The following is a 17,610-nucleotide window of genomic DNA, read 5'->3' as shown; positions in this document are numbered from 1 at the left end:
GGTTGGTTTGAGAACATTTGGTTTTCCCTGATGGCCCTGTGTTGGGAGCAAGGAGCAAAACACAGGGAAGCTGGCAGTCACTGACCAAGTTCTGAGCTGCTTGCTGCAGAGTTTTGAAGTCAGAATTCTACTGCCAAATATGGTCTGGCCATTGTTCATCTGTATATTAAGTCTCTAAGTATATAATATGGGCTTGGATGCTTTAGCAATACCAATCTAATTAAACCTACTGACCCTTGAAAATTTCCAGAGTGTCTGCTCTGCCTGTTCTGGGCTCCTTCTGGACAATGACATTAATTATGTGTGCTATTTGTATGCAAATGCTCACATAGAATAATACACACAGTAAAGTAAATGCACATGTTTTATCATTGCTGTGTGATCTGGTAGATGTTTTGCTTTTCCATTTCATGGTGTCCACTGCACGCATTGGCAAGTTTTCAGGGTCAGTTTTGAATTAGCAGGCCCACTAGCATTGCTGTTTCAGAGGAAACCGCTTACATCTCTGTGCATGGATGATCTGGTTTGCTTTGTTTTCTCTTTATTTTCTTAGACATCTATTAAAGCCTTTGAATTTACCTAAGGATGGTGATAAATACACACAAAATATCAACCCCCAAACCTGGTATGACATGAAAACAGCTCCTGCAGTTTAGTAAAGGTGCAATTCTGCCCTCCCCATTCCCCAACCAGTAAAAATCTACAAGGGTGGTCCCCAAATCTTGAATGAATGAAAACAAATTGAAAAGAGGTATAAGATAGGAAGTCATAAATGTAGCGATTCACAGGCCATTTTAATATACTTAAGAGACTTGGGTTTAACAAACATTTAACCTTTTTGTTTTCCCTTCTGGTTACAGTTGACATGAATTGTCAGGTTGACAGTGTAAATGACCCAACAGAGAGTCAGCAAGAAGATTAACTAAGGTAAGTTGCCTCTGTGGTGAGATTTTCAATTGATTAAATGGGCCAGCCATAGGAACTGTTTGTAAAAGGCATGTTGGATTTCCCTCAGTTCTATCAAGTCCCACAGCATGGCTCAGGCTAAGCTTTTAAAATCTTTATGCCAAATAACATATTATAAGGAGCTAGGATTACCCCTAGAAGCTCACCATCTTTAAACGAAAAAGATAAGCTACAGCATCTCCAGATTGTGCGGTACCCTGGTTTTCTGAGCTTTGACAAGAAAACAATTTTTCCATCTAGCTCGCCCCCTGGCTTCCTGGAGTGAACAAATTATTGCAGCAACCCCAAGCTGATTCTGAAGTATTGCTTTTCCAGAAGCTACCTGCTGAGTTGTTTAGTATATCTGTTTTTAAGCATAACACTAAATCTTTGCCCTGGAGAATGTAAAAGGCGTTTGAGCGTGTTTGGGCTGAGAGAAGCCCGCCTTACGTTTTGCCCTCTTACCCCACTACCTGTGGACCTTCGCATCTGTACAAAGGTTTGTTGGGTTGAATGAGCCCCAGGAAATACCACAGGAAAATAAATGGGACCAGATGATGTTTAGGAGATTTTCTAGACCAACATTCTAAATCACTCAGCCAAGACTAAAGTGTATCTAGAATACTGAGTGGTCTGTTACCCTTTTTTGTACCTTGAGGGCTGGTGAGAAGAATTAAAGGAAAGAAGCCAGGTTTGCTATTCTGATTCCTAGCTTAAAATGCTTAGCTGTGAAAAAATCCTATGGGATAAACGAACTGTGTGTAAATGAACTGTGTGTTACCTGGAGCTAGACACAGATGTGTTGACATCCTTGCCTCTGTCGAATGAAGGAAAAAGACACAACCTAAAAGTTGAGAATTATGTTTCACTGGATGACTTTCTATGGACTTCAAGCCCAGAGTAGCTCTGGGGGGCTGCTCCAAAGAGGAAGGGAACAACCAGGATTTATAGGAGTTTTGCAACAAAGATCAGGTAGCCACAACATCAAAAGGAAAACCAGTACCTCGAATTAATGAATTTAGTGCTTTTCTATATATGGGAAGATGCAAGAGTCTGGGCTCATTGAAATCACTCCGTTGCTAAGCACCTTAGCTATCTAGGGCCACTATCCTGTTCTTCCCCATCCTGAGTCTCCTTGGTACACCGCTGGGGGTGGCGACAATGGCTGAGGGCTTGGCACTAGGCAGCCTGTTTGTCTCCATCCTGAGGGCTCACTGTGGGGGCCACAGTATATGGCAGGCAACGTTTTCTTTCACAGTGCTTCCCCTTGGTCAAAATCTGACCAGCCTTCGGAGACATTTCATGAGCAATTTTGTGGCACAGTGCTAGGAATGGCTCATTCCTAAACCAGATGGATATTCTGTTGATAGGTCACTCAATATGTTATTTTTTTTGATTTGGTCCTGTTGATAATTAAAATTCTCTGGATTGCTTGCATTACTAGTCTATTATGATCCAGGAAATGTTTTCCCCTGTGGCTTCTTCCCATATCTAGAGTTGCACTATTACAATTATTTTATGTAGAGTTATGTGTATATGGTGGATTAACTCAAGAGTTTTAGCCATCATTGATTCTGTTGGAGACCTGGTTACACACTGGGTAATACAAGAAGCAATCTTATAAATTAGACAATAGGCAATACAGCTAGTAGTATTAATAAAGTCATAGTACAGCAGAGAGAGATACAAAGCATAAACAATTTGGAAACAAAAAAGAACAAACTAAAACAATGGCTAGTATAAATAGTTGTAATCTGGTTGCAATAAATCATCAAGTCCACAGAAGATCTAACTGGAGAAGCCAAATCCTAGAAGGATCAGGTAGAGAGAAAAAGATGTTTCGTATTTGTTTACAGAAGTATACTCTGTCAACTTGTTGAGGGCCACAGCATAAAAGACTTTTCTTTTAGAAAACAAAAATTAAGAGTATATTTCCCAAAAAGTCATAATATCACAAATTATATTTATCAGTTAATTAATTCCTGATGATCTAGGTGAAATCTTCAGGTTTTCCATTAGAGTTTTGTAATTTCTTACCCAGCTCAGTGATATGATCGAAAAGTGATCAGAAACTTCTATTTGTCAAAAATCCTTCCTATGAATTTTCTTGAAGACCTTCATTTTTATAGAAGCATCAAAGTAAAACAATGATTGGCTTTAAGTAGCAAGACTTAAAAAGGCTTGGTTAAAGATCAAATTATAATGCACTTGACAAGAAACTTGGATATTGCTGTGACATATAAGATTTTAAGATGAAAACTAGAACTTGTGACATATAAGATTTTAAGATAAAAACTGGAATTATGATCAATATTATACCAGGGCATATCAGATTTTTAGGAATTCATATACATTTTAGGATATCTGTATTAATGACATTTATCCACAAAATATAACCTAAGGTTCATCTTTAATCAGTTGACAATGTTTCTCAAGTAATTTAACATACCATAAGCCTAATTAGTCTGATATTCTTCTCTGAGATGCCATAGGGGTCCTCTGAAGCCTTTTAAAGTTAGCTGGAGATGTTAATTAAAACTTGATGGGAAGTTTGTCAAAAATAACAAAAAGTTTTAAAACACTTGGTCAAATAAGATCACAGTGAACACTTAACCAAAGTTGACAAAAGAGTTCAAAAGTAAAAACAGCTCACTTAAAGGCCCAGAAACTCAAACAATGCTACCAATGCTGCACTCCAAGAAAACTTTATTCTCTTAACAGAGAGAAAATGAAACTCCAGGCTTACACCAGCTTACTTTCAACAACAAAATCCATCTACCTTATTAAATTCAATCTAAATTCAGCCAGTCCTGACCATGCACAAAACTCTTTTCTCAGGCTTATTTTCCACCCACTTTCTGTATGCTTATTATTTTGTTCCCTATTTTTTCCCCATCTAGAAAGAACCAACTTTGGGACAAAACTATTTTCTTTTCCCTTAAAAAAACACAATTCCATCTTTCGTACCTTCTTTTGTTCACAACACACATCTTATTTTCCTACTGTGTACTAAGAAGAAGTAAGCAATTATGAACTACATTCACGTTCTATAGTTTGGCATGGCAAACAAATATCAATAATAATTTCTAAAAACATGTGCTTTCTTATAAAAATATCTCAGTGTGGCACCAAACATACATATGAATAGTTCTAAATATCTTTAGCTTCTCTGTAAAGGAAGAGACTGTCTCAGCATCTTATTTGGGAATGACCTAGCTCTTCAATCAGCTTCCACTGTTTAACTTCATTTAGCACAGTTCTTCAACTTACCAAATTTATGAAGCGATTATTTTCAAGTTTGACATTCCTAAAGCATAATTATTTCTAAAGAGTTCACCCCAAAGCTTATCTTGTCTCCTTTATAGTGTATTTATAAGAATTTCATCATACCAATTTTTTTATTGTTGACAAACTCTGTAACAGAAATTAATGTATTGACCTTCATTAAACCTAGGTAAAATAAAAGACAAGTCTTTATTGATTAAACCAGCAATCTTAAGCTTAATGCCAGATGTTAATTTAATACTGAATACTTTCTAGATTTTTTGAACCTAAAATTCATTCTGGCCTGCTTCTTTCATATTTAGAAATATTTAGTTCATAAGCACTTTAAAGTAAATTAAACAGAGCTCTTTCATAAGTTTAATTTTGATAATATTTCCCAGAGGTAGAGACATCTCATATGTGTAATGTGTACACAGAGAAAACTAGAGCTCCCATAGCTTCAGTTAAAAAAATTTAGTTATGAATCAGATATTGCAATGTAAACTTACTACTTTATAAATAACAGTTGAAATACATTAAAGTTGCGTGCTCAGACGAGTAAGGCTTCACTAGTCATGGAAAAGACTTTAAGATTGGTATTTGTTCTTGATAAGCCCTTATCCTTAAGGAGGCTGTGAAGTGAAATTTGGCCGAGAGACCCTTTCCAGACGTTTTGAAACTAAGCAGGACCTTATAGGGCCCTCTGAGTACAAATCCTTTCCCTGTCCCTTTCTTGTTGTTAGGAAATAAGCTTCCTTCAGGCTTCTTGGCTCTTCCCTGAGTTCCAAAGAGCAGATTCAAACAATTGCTTACCCGGGAATGAACTGAGGAGGGGCAGTCAAGAGACAATCATGCAGTGATAAAGCGATAAAGCGGGCTCCTGGTTCCTCCTCGAGGAGTATGCATGACAACGAAATGTTTGAGCTCTGCTGCAGGAACTAAAGCCCCCACTTCAGGCTGAGCACAAGCCTCCTTGGGCACCACCCTTGACCTCACCACCGACCGATCAGAAGAAAGCCACAAACCCTGTGGCCCTCAGCCCAAACTCTGCCTAGTAAACACTTCTCCCCCGCAGACTGGGAGTTCAGGGTGGTGCCTGTTTGCCTTACTTGGCCCTGCAGTGAACTGCTCTTTGCTCCAAACTCTGATGTTTTGGGTTTTTGGCCTCCCTAGGCATCAGGCGCAAGAACTTGCACCCAGTCACAATTTGAGTTTAAAAGGGCCACTTCTGCCCTTTTTCCCCTTGGTTTCAGGTTCTACTTGGTTGAGCTAATTAGACCCAGTCTCAGGTCATTGTGGGCTGTACTTACATTTCTCATTTGTAGAAATTAGCAAGGCAAAGACAGTTGCTTTTAATTCTCCAGAGAACTGTCACCTAAATGATATTTAAAAATTGATTTGCCAAACCATATCTTATTTAATTTGCCTTTGAGAGAGAATATGTTCTAAGTTCTAGGGCTTTAGAGTTTAACTTATCATGTCTTCAAAAGCTTGTATAAGGTATTCAACAAGGCCCTCTTTCTGAGTGCACAAGTTAAACCCAAAGCAAAATCACTAATTTTATTACTGTTAGCCTTTGAATATTAGCTCCCAGTTTTTACTTTATATGGTAAAGCTCAGGTAGCCCTACTAGTTTCCTTTAGTATGTTTAATCACTATTTCCTGAGGGTGAGATCTATATGCCCTGTCTTATAATACCAACCAGGGGAAGCATTCCCCAGTGAAACAAGTCTACCCCAAAATATGATTAACCAAAAGTCACAAGCTGGTTTTTCTTATTTGTTTTAAACTAACGGTATTCCTAGGTCAACTATTCAATATGTATTTTTCACCCTTTAATTTCTTTTTTTAATAAGTACCAATAAAAGAGCTTTTTATAATGAGAGAGCTCTAAATGTTTACTCATTCCTAAGTCCCATTTAAAGATCCATCAACTGGCCATTAATGAGATATATCTTAATAGTGACTTAAACAATAAGGCAAAAGCCTTCCTCAGAAGAGAGTGCAAAGATGCCACCTAAACAAGATTCAGAAAGGTTACGTGTCAAAATAATTTAAGAAAGGCCCGCATTGTGCAGGCTAACACAATGAAGGTTAAGATGGTGAAAAGCCCCTGAGAGTTGGCATGGCCAGACAAAGACTGCTGAGAACCCCAGTCTATTCAATTGGCTGACATATGTACACTATACATTTTGGATGGCAGAGACCAAGTTCTCAACACACACACAGATGATCAGGTAGAACATTACATTTCTTTCTTTCTTTCTTTCTTTTTTGAGAGAATTCTTCATGGATATTCTTTTTTCTTTTATTTTTTTTCATTTATTTTTATTAGTTGGGGGCTAATTACTTTACAATATTGTAGTGGTTTTTGCCATACATTGACATGAATCAGCCATGGATTTACATGTGTTCCCCATCCCAAACCCCCCTCCCACCTCCCTCCCCATCCCATCCCTCTGGGTCTTCCCAGTGCACCTCCCATCCCTCTGGGTCTTCCCAGTGCACCAGCCCTGAGCATTTGTCTCATGCATCCAACCTGGATTGGTGATCTGTTTCACACTTGATACGTTACATTTCAAAGACAGATGAAGAGAAACGCAAACTACCCCTGGAGGGGCTTTTGTTTCTTTAAGGTCAGAATTTTGAAAGGAATTTTTTTTTTTTAATCAAGCAGGCTATTTTTAAAACTGTGTACGCAATAAAAGAACCCCATTATCAGTTATTATCAGGACGAGACTTTCTTTAATTCCCAATTAAGTAAATACTGTAGGAACGTAGACCTGTCTGGGGTATTAGTTGGAGGCTGGCAATCTGTCATTCCTTCTTGTTTTGCAAGTTTTATTCTGCATTCAGAGGTTGGTTTGTCAAAATAGAATTACTAGTGATGATCAGGTGGTGGGCCAACATACCACTTGTGAGCTTAATGCCTCCAGGATTTGCCCCAGAGTAGTTTCAGCTCCTCTTAACATGTCTCACGTTTTCCCTCTGGTGGTATAAGGCCACCATGGGAGCTCATGTCCCCAGCAGAGCAAGCCTTAACGAAAATGAATGGATTTTCCTATAGGGACAGCTACATGGCATGATGTCTTTGCCTCCACCACTCCTGTAAGTTTCTCAGTTGCCTGAGAAAGCCATTGCCAGCCAAGAGATGTCCCCTTCTTCAGAGCTGGAGACTCTCATGAGCTCTTGGTTTCATGCTGATGGATTCTATGACGGTAGGCAATTCAAGAAAAGACAGCAGGCCAGTCTTCCCCGAATCACCCAGTCCAACCCTACTCAGCATTCTTGCATCCGAGCAAAATCTCCCCAGACTTTCAACTGAGAATAAAACCCCTGAGTGTCTAAACTGAATCAAATCTCCCCAGTGCCTTCACTGAGGATGAAACCAGGTACCTCTTCTTGAAACTAAGTTTCAAGGACCACTGACTCCTCCAAAGAGGAGCTTAACACCGCTGCATAAAATTTAGCATCACTAACCAATAATAGGAGATCTGAAAACCAGGAGTGACTCACCAAAAGTCATCTGGACTCCCCAAGGAGGTGTTCGGGCCCAGAGGTCCCTGGTAGAGTTCAGGTGAGGAACTCTGCTCTGGGCTCCTTCATTTGGTTGCCAAAACTGTCAACTGGAAGAAAAAAATTCACAACCTTAAAGTTGAAAATTATTTTTATTCAGTGAACTTTCTGAGGACTTCAAGACCAGGAGGCAACCTCTCAGATAGCTCTGAGGTGTTGCTTTGAAGAGGCAAGGGAAGAGCCAGGATGCATAGTTTTGCAACAAAAATCAAGTAGTTGAAACATCAAAAGATTGCCATTAATTAAGGGAAACCAGACATCTCAAGGTAATGAATTTAGCACTTGTCTACATATGGGAAGATGCGAGAATCTGGGCTCATTGAAATTATTTCTTTGATATGCACCTTATCTATTTCTATTCAGAAAGAACTGCCCTGTTCTTTCCCATCATAAGCCCCCTCAGGGCTCAGTGTCAGGGTGGTGGAATATGGCAGGCAAAATGTTTTATTCACACCTCCCAGCATCTTCTCCATAGGCTTCTCTACTCTCCCAGAAGTTCGAATTGTACCAGACTCAAGCTCCAGCATGGTGGCAGACTAAAGTTTCAGAATATGTGAAAGGAGGCAGCTGTCTTCCCATCATGATTTTAAACTTTATTTAAAATAAATTTTAATATTATTAAAATTATAATAGCATTATAGCATTATAATATTAAAAATATAATAAATTATAATAGCATTCGTGCAATACATATACAGCATAGGACTGATAAAAAATGTAAACTCATACAAACATGGTCTTACAAACATTTCATCTTTTTTTAAACCTTATTCATGTATTTAAAATTATCCTAAGCTGCAGAAATGATATGGTAGAGAAGTTTCCATTAAAAAGTAATGAAGTGAGACTAAACCTTAACAATTTAAATGCAAGTTCTTCAGTACTGCCTTACCTTTTTTCCCTTTCACTGCCAACACACTACAGACTGCTTGTCTAGATTTTTTTTCTTACAGACACTATTATTTTTCTGTATGATCAATATCTAGATGAAATACCAAAATAAGTATGTTTTCCTTGGTTAATATCAAAATATATCCCTTGGCCATAAACATGAATCTACCTACATACCTTTACCCAAGTGAATAAGTTGTCAAAATTTAAAGTTCAAAATTAGTTTAACTTTGTTGCAAAAGTATATCCTGACTCCTCCCTTACCTCTTCAGAGCAGTCCTTCAACTCCAGGAAGAAATGACTCACACAGGGTCACTCAGCTGATCAATGGAAGTTCAGATACCTCCAGAGCAGAATTATTTGACACAGTGCTGTTCCCTAAAAAATAGTGCACTTCTGAACACAGTTGTCATAGCAAACAGTGTGACCTAAGGAACTTCATCAATTCCCACAGAAATACTTACATAGCTGGGTTTGTAGCGGTTATTGGTAGTGCAACAGGAAGAACCTTTAGTTCTGTGCATCATACCTCCAAGAAAATTAATGAAATACAGTGAAATGGGATTAAAATTAGAGTTCAAGGACATAATATAAGAAAGTTTAGTGCTGTATAATTTGTTTAAAAACCAGGGATATCATAAATGACAACAGAGGAACAGTTCAATGAATCAATAGAGTGCTGTGGAAATGTAAAAATAATTTTTCAACAAGTATTTGAGGGCATGTAAAGATGCTTACAGGCTTCCCAGGTGGCTGGCTCAGTGCTAAAGACTCCTCCTGCCAATGAAGGAGACCTGGGTTCATCTTCCCTGGGTAGGGAAGGTCCCCTGGAGAAGGAAATGGCAACCCACTCCAGTAGTCCTGCCTGGGGAATCCCATGGACAGAGGAGACTGGCAGGCTGTAATCCATGATATCACAAAAAAGTTGGACACGACTTAGCGACTAAACCACAACCACAACAAAAGATGCACATGGAATCTGAACTTTTGTTCTGGGGAAACACGGCAGGCCAAGTGTGGCTTCCAGGGTGGGCTTTAAGAGACCTTGTAACTTTTTATGATCTCAGAATGCTCACTCTTAGAATCCAGGCACCCTCTACGAAGCTCAAGCTGTGGTACAGAATGGGGACAGCCACATGGAGAGAGATTTTAGAAAGTGAGAGGGCATTTTGGATGTTCAGACCCCAGTGGATGCCGCCTAGAGTAGATGAACTGCCCACCTGAGCCCAAGCCAATTTATAGAACCATTAGAAATAATAAGTTGTGAGTTTGGGGGCCACTGTGTTTTGGCGCGGCTTGTTTTGTAGCAATAGGTGACTGAAAAGTTGGAAAAAATAAAAAACCCTCTCAATACAAATGCTTAGAAATGAGAGATAAGCTGTAACAAAAATATTTTTAAAATACATAGCTCAGGAACATGAAAGCTATCGAAAATGAAGAGGAATTTGAGGCCAAAGCAATAATCTGGTGAGCTGAAGATGCAGCTGCCCCCAGGACTACAGTTTGGTTGTTGTGCAGATATAGACTCTAAGGCTAGAAGGCTGGGTTTTAATGCCCACCTGGACCTTGGGCCCCTCAAGGTAAGGAGCTGAAGTTGACGCCTCTACATAAATAAATCTGGGGTTCCCAGCTCAGGATGTTAACAAGGAGACTTGAGCTGGCCTAGGGTGCTCCATGGGGAAAGAAAAGGCCCCCATGGTAAGCAGAAAACATATATACACCATGTGTTTGAAACACAAATTTATGCCATCTAAAGTCATACAGTAATATACAAACCAAGAAGTTAATTTGTACTTGATTATAGACCAGTGTGACCCCCTGGGAGAGTTAGCAAATGGAAATGTAATGTAAAACTATCCTTCAGAATTCCTACTGAAGAAATAAATTTCCAAAGATGAGTTTATAAAACACACAAGGAAATGATCTATTATGAATGAGAGTTGATGGGTAAAAGTGCAGGATGATTAGCACTACAAGAACTTGAGGGTAATGTTGAAGATTTCATAAAATAAATATCTTTAAGTGACAAAAGATAAAAAGTAGACATAAAACTGTAAGAAAGCAGCAAACTATGAAAAATTAACAATTTGGAAAAAGCAAGTCAATGTATAGTGATATAAATGACACATGAGGAGACATAAGGAATAGAAACAGAATAACTAAGACATTCTTTGTTCAACAAGAGCTCTAAAAGGAGATGTTGATAGTATTTGAAAGATACTGCCAAGGATTTATCAGAATTGATGAAAGTCAAAAAATTTGAGTTAAAAGAAGAATCATAAGTTACAAGAAGGGCATATTTAAAATAAATTCACAAGACTTTCCTGGTGATCCAGTGGCTAAGACCCGGCACTCCCAATGCAGGGGGGCCCAGATTCCATCCCTGGTCAGGGAACTAGATCCCACAGGCCTCCCACATGCTGCAACCATGAGTTCGCATGCTGCAACTAAAGACCCCGCATGCCACAATTAAAAGATACCGCTCACCACAGCAAAAATGGAAGGTCCTGCATGCTGCAACTAAGATCCAGCACAAACAAAACAAAATAAATTCACACTTATGCACTGCAGAACACCAACAAAGAGGAAAAATTAAAACAATTAAAGAGAAAGATTTAACCACAAATAAATAAGTATTGCAAGGACAGCAATTTCCAAGATCAAGAATTTAGATCAGAAGATAATGGAATAATTCTAAGTCTTCAAAACATGGATGAAAATAATGGTCAACATAGAGTTCTTCACTAGTTTCAGTATCATTTAAGAAAATGACATTTGTCATTTTCAGGAAAAAAGAAAGATTTGCTACTCACATACCTTTTCTCTAAAAGCTACCAAAGGAGGCACAACAGTAAAAAGAAAATTGAGCCCAGAGAAAAGAGTATGGTGTAGGAAACAATTGCAAGCCAAGGTAATGGTAAACACAAATGAAAACCATAATATATATTGATTACAAATTTGTAACGATATTAATGAATGCTTAAAAGACTACAATAATTATGTATATTTTATAATACACCACATAACACTACATACTTCCTATTGTGTCTATTTGTAAATATATTTGTGTGTAAAAGTATAAAAACATGCATGTTGTGGATTCACACTAATACCAGGATTCAGTAATCTCTGGGAAGAGATAATATACAGATAAATCAAAACTATCTGTAAATATTTTAATTTATCCATGTTTTATTTTTTTAAATAAAGATTGCAAGGAAACTTGAAAAATATTAATGCTAAATCTGGATGGTAAATATATTCTAGATATATTTAGTGTTGTCTAATTTCCTTCATGTTTGCAATTTTCATTATTAAAATTAATGGTTTTATATATAGGTAGAAAGAGATAGAAAATATAAGAAAATACTGTGTAACATTAATTACAGAAGTTAGTATCAATAGGAGGATTATGCAGGATTCTTTGTCTACTTTTGGATATTTTAAACTTTATCTACAATGAGCACTACACTGCTTTTCCATACACATAAACACCTCAAAGAGTATTTTTTTAAAGATTCATAGGACACCAGAACAGACAGTTAGCTCAGAGATCATCTCCAATTCATCCTTGACGAGATGTAATTTATGGTAACAGAAATCAGATCAATTGTTCATTCCAGCAAGAGTGGGGTTCATCACATCTGAGTCAGTTATAATGAGGTGGATGAAATTGGAGCCTATTATACATAGTGAAGTAAATCAGAAAGAAAAAAAAAAAACACCAATACAGTATATTAACGCATATATATGGAATTTAGAAGGACAGTAACGACAACCCTATATGCAAGACAGCAAAAGAGACAGATATAAAGAACAGACTTTTGGACTCTGTGGGAGAAGGCACGGGTGGGGTGGTTTGAGAGAATAGCACTGAATTATGTATATTACCACGTGTGAAATAGATGACCAGTCCAAGTCCGATGCATGAAACGGGGCACTCAAAGCTGGTGCACTGGGACGACCCTGAGGGGTGGGATGGGGAGGAAGGGGGGAGGGGGTTTTGGGAAGGGGTTGGGGGGGGGAGCACATGTACACCCATGGCTGATTCATGTCAATGTATGGCAAAAACCACCACAATATTGTAAAGTTATTAGCCTCCAATTAAAATAAATAAATTTTTAAAAAAAGAGTAGGGTTCATAATTGAAATGAGAACTTTCTGGGGGCAATGTCTTGATAGTGGTGTGGGTTAAATGCATTTTTCAAAAGACTTTGCAGTATACTTGTGATCTATGCGTTTCCCTATAGGTTCTTCTAAGGCAGGATATCTTAGAGTTCTTTCACAAGTGGAGAACACAGCAGATGCCTACTTAATAAGTACGATCTCAAAGCAGTGGGCTGACCATTCATGTCTGTTGCAAACCAGCAGCATGTACATTTTTACTGTTTCTGTGTTGAGCCCTGGAAACTGGAACATGTGATAGGGCCAAGAAGAGAGGACCTATGGCTTCAAGATTAGGTGTTTCAAATAATACTTTGAAGACTTGAGTTAATCTCCCCCATCAGCAAGTTGTCCATGTTGCGTACCTTTGTTAACAGTGATTTATATGGTCTTTAAAGATTCTCCATGCTACCAATGACAGCTCAGATATCCCAAGCTCTCTGATAATTAAACATCTTTCTAGGCACGTTTGAAGGGTGAGAAACATTTAAATGGCTGTACTTAAAAGATACTCCTTGCTCACCCTGTGAAGACGTCTTCAACAAATGGCTTCTCCTTGTCTTCGGCAGGGGCACGCGATGAAGCAGAGGGACAGCGCGATGGCAGTGAAGGACAGTCCTCAGAGTGCAGGCCTCCCGGCCCCGGGGAGGTGCGGGAAGACGCCGGCGCGCACGTGCACTGTGCAGGCGGGTGGGGTGGGGGGAGGCGAGTCCCACCGAAGGACCGGGAACCCTTTGCTGTCATTTCTCCAGCTGCATTTTGTTCTGTTTACCCGCAGAAAGGAAAAAAAAAAAAAGAAAAAAAAAAAAGTTTTCTTTCATTTGGTGGGGGACCCACGTGAATGCAACTTTCAGGCGCTATCCCTGTCGTTTCTGTCTTTTCTTCTCCCAAGTCCGCCCCGGGGTCGCAGTGGCACGTGTAACGCACAAGTGTGTTCTGGTCCCTGTCTGCTTTCTCGGTTATTTCACAAAGCTGGTTGGTACAGTGATTTCTCCCAAAAAAAAAAAAAAAAAAAAGGAAGGTGACTGATAAGCTGCATTTGAGGAAACATCAAACCCTCTATCAGTAGAATCCACAGAGGAAGGAGGCAGGACAGAAAATGGGCAAAACCCTCAGAAATCGCTTGGAAAAACGTCAGGATGATCGGTTGCAAATGGTCTTTTATTCAGGGATTCCCAAGGTCCAACACTGCTCCATGAGGCTCTAAGGCGGAATATGAAGGCAGGGTTTAATCCGGAGCAGACCACAGAGGCATAACAAGGCAGGCGGATGGACCCTGGTCTCCTCCTTGGTAACAAGAGGGCAGGTGCGTCCTTGTCTGACCCTGACTTTCAGCAGAGCTCACCTGATTCAGGAAGCCTTTAACTGTGTCTTTCCCTCAGGGAGAAGTGATTCCTTGGGACACAATTCTAAGGGCACTTTCCTAGGTGTTTTAGTTGAGAGGGAGACTGCTGCATTTAGAATCCAAAAAGTTCTCCTTGAAATCTTCATACATCTGCTTTCCATAAAAGAACATCTTGTTTTCACCCAGGGACTGATGACCCACAGAGCAGATTCTCGTTTGAATTTGGAGGCAATTAGAGGCCTTGCTTGCAGTTCCGGCTCCCTGGTTTGCATTTAAATGGTATGCTTTGTTCACGCCAAGTTCAAGACTAATTTGATGGCCGTCCTCTCCCCCAGCAGGCATGGAAGGGAAGCAGCGGGACTAATAAGCCAAGATGTCCCTGGTACAGTGGGCACAAGGGATTAAGGGCGTGGGAAGACGTCAGAGGTTGTCACAAGCATCGTCCCAGAGCCAACAGGATAGAACCCTCAGAAGGCAAGAAGCCTGCCTCCCTGGCTCTAAGACCAGTCTGCCCGTCCCTGTGGAAACTCCCATTATTTCTTGCATATCTTTTTTTTTTCCTGGTTTTTGTTTTTTTTTACACTGGTGTATTGGTTTCTGCCATACAACAGCGCGAATCAGCCGTAATTACACATATGCCCCCTCCCTCTGGCGCCTCCCTCCCCTGCCCCCATCCAGCCATCGGGGTCATCACAGAGGGCCAGACTGAGCTCACCCTGCCATGCCTCCCTTCAGCTGTCCGTTTTGCACACAGTACTGTATATATGTTGATGACACTTTCTCCATTTGTCCCCCTCTCTCCCATCTTCTTAAACCCATCTTCCTTATGAGGGCTTTAGGGCTTTCCTTATGTAAGTTAACTGCATATTTTTTTCTTAGTAGAGGGAGAAAAGGAATGGATCAAATGGAGCATTTCTACAATAATCAGGGGCTCTGCTTTCTACATATTCCATGGAGGTCTTCAGTTTTGCTCCTTCCTCTAAAGAAAATTTCACTTTCTTGTCTTCCTATGAATTTTGTTTTGGCTTTTCTGAGTTTGTTGCCTTATTTGATGGCTTATTTGGTCTCTTGGAATAATAAGTTGTATTTCTACCTATGTAATATGTTTTAACACCCTCTGCTGTTGTTGTTGTTGTTTTTAAAGTGGCTCATCAACCTAGCAGTGACATTTAAGTGACGTCATGATTCTGGAACACGGCTGTTTCCCCTTCTGCCATTATCCCAGAGTTTGATACAGAAACTTATATGTGCTCTACTGCCGTTAGACACTGCTTTCTAGAAAACCAAGGAAAAGCCTCATTTTAACTAATCCAAGCAAAGATGCCACGGGAATACAGACAGCTTCTATATTTCACATCATCTGTATGACTTAGCGGACAGGCGCCATCGTTCTTGTGAAGTGTTGGGTTGGCCAACACGTTCATTCAGGTTTTCCGTATGATGTAACAGAAAAACCTGAATGCACGTCTTGGTCAACCTAGTACTTGACAAGCGCAATCTACCAGGAGGACATATTTCCTGTGACTCCCAAGCGTGAGTGCTACTCATGCTGAGTAATGAGTAACAGTGGAAAACAACATGAGGTGGCAAGAAGGATGGGGATTTTTTTTTTTTTTTTTAATGGACAAAGATCTAATGTCTCTGGCAGGAACAGTAGGGATCAGAATTATTTCTGTCCTGGTGTTCCTTTTGATGTCAATGACAGCCATTCATCCAGTTTTCAATGTGGGTGGGTATCAATGAGATGATGGAGTTCTCTGCCTGAAAATTATAGAAAAAGAAAGTGGGCTCTGCATCCGGGACACTGAGTGAGGAGTAAAGACCATCAACCCTGCTCCCGAATTGGTTTACACTCCTCTTTATGATTAGACTGCGTTTTCATTTTTTCCCTCATTCTGCTTTTGGGTTGCTGTTTGGCTAGAAGATTTTATGCTTTAGAACAAACAATGAAGCAAATTTCTATTTCAATAGTAAAACATTAAAAATCTAGCTTTTGGCCACATGGAAGATACCCACAATGCAGGAAACCTTTATCTCACTGGTGCTGTCATTGTACAAACTGTGCAATGGAAAATTTGCCAGACTGATTCATTCTCCGAACATGAATTCTGGAAGTCCGTTTCCAACCACTCTCTAGCCAGGCTAGGTGACTCAAGGGTTTATAGGAAGGAGAGTAGGAGGCAAATAGTCCCTTATTTAAGTCCTGTTTGCATACAGAGGATGGAGGTGGGCTTTCCACATAATAGTTCTATTTAAAAAGGTACTCATTGTAGGAGAGACAAAGGGTCTGTCCTCTATCTGGTAACTACTCAAGTGATGGACAAGCCTTCCTTCACAAAAGCTTACAAAGGAGGCATCTGAAACACAGTCTGTGACACTGGGTCACCTATTAGTCATCCCAACTAATTGTACATCTTTCTATGAAACACTGAAAAGCCTCTTTGTGAATTAATACAGCTCTGCTTGATGCACTCGATTTGAAATGACATTTTTCTGTATGTGGTGCATGTCAGCTTTGCTTTGAAAAATAACAAAGTTAGCAGAATATGTTCAATATATTTTCTTGGGGAATAGGGTTTTTATCATACAATTCATTAAGGATTTGCCTTACCCTGACATTTGTGATATAAAGGAAAATCAGAAAAAAAGTAATTTTCTTGATCAAGATATGTTTTTACTTAATGCAAATAAATGTAGTCTGTTGCTTGCAAGGAAAAAAAAAATGTCTTCTGAGATCTGGTATAAACTGCTAAATAGAATAATACGTGCCTCTTTTGTTAAACCAGCATTTCAGCACTGGACTGCTTCTGAATATGTTTGTTTCTTTTCATCCGTGCCATACACTAAGAAACTTAAACAACTGTTGCCTTCATGCTATATTTGTTAGAGCAGAATATGAATAAAATTTGTTTGAGAGGATAAGGTGGAATTATCCGTGTTTTGTGAAATTTGTTCCTTGGCTGTGAGCAGTTAATGACTCAAAACTGTTCATTTAACAGCAGATATCTGGTTGCAAATATGTGTGTTTAAAATTGCCCCTGCAAGTCAACTGTAACTTTCCCTACTAAGACTGATCAATGGTGTGCCCATGTTTTTCAAAATTAAACTCTACAGACGTTTGAACAGACATAAAACCTAATGTATAATTTTTCTCTGAATGCTAAGTAGTTAATTACCCTAGCAACAGCCTCTGAGGTGAAGATATACGTTGTTGAGATAAAGCCAATGGTTGCATGAACATTGGCCCATCCTATAGAACCCATCATCCACTACTGGAATTCTTTTTGAGCATCTTTTATGTCACATAGCCAGACTGGCTATGTGACAGCTGTAGCCACTGTCCTCCTCAGCCTCCTGTTGACAGAATTATGACTGAATTACAAAATTGTTAAGACACTGGCAACGAAGCTGCAAAAACCACTGTG

At 39.4% G+C, this 17,610-nt stretch overlaps 1 protein-coding gene and 1 long non-coding RNA gene across 4 annotated transcripts in view; one reads left to right on the top strand and one right to left on the bottom strand.

Annotated features, from left to right (window-relative positions):
* LOC122447822 overlaps positions 1-5,257 on the bottom strand; it is a 127,222-nt gene extending 121,965 nt beyond the window's left edge. The window contains exon 1 of the long non-coding RNA XR_006271390.1: positions 5,023-5,257. This is a non-coding gene — a long non-coding RNA (uncharacterized LOC122447822). The remainder of the gene's footprint in view (positions 1-5,022) is intronic.
* Positions 1-17,114, top strand: part of MACROD2 (mono-ADP ribosylhydrolase 2) — a 2,136,932-nt gene extending 2,119,818 nt beyond the window's left edge. For all 3 annotated transcript variants that reach the window (XM_043478451.1, XM_043478448.1, XM_043478449.1), the window contains exons 18-19: positions 861-927; positions 13,410-17,114. In XM_043478451.1, coding sequence (XP_043334386.1) covers positions 861-922 — 62 coding nt within the window. In that variant the 3' untranslated portion in view covers positions 923-927; positions 13,410-17,114. The remainder of the gene's footprint in view (positions 1-860; positions 928-13,409) is intronic.
* Positions 17,115-17,610: the final 496 nt, after the last annotated feature.

Source organism: Cervus canadensis, chromosome 10 (genome assembly GCF_019320065.1).
Source record: "Cervus canadensis isolate Bull #8, Minnesota chromosome 10, ASM1932006v1, whole genome shotgun sequence".
NCBI classification, from domain to species: Eukaryota; Metazoa; Chordata; class Mammalia; order Artiodactyla; family Cervidae; genus Cervus; species Cervus canadensis.
Note: the sequence above shows the minus strand (reverse complement) of the source record. Positions and strands in the feature narration are given on the sequence as shown.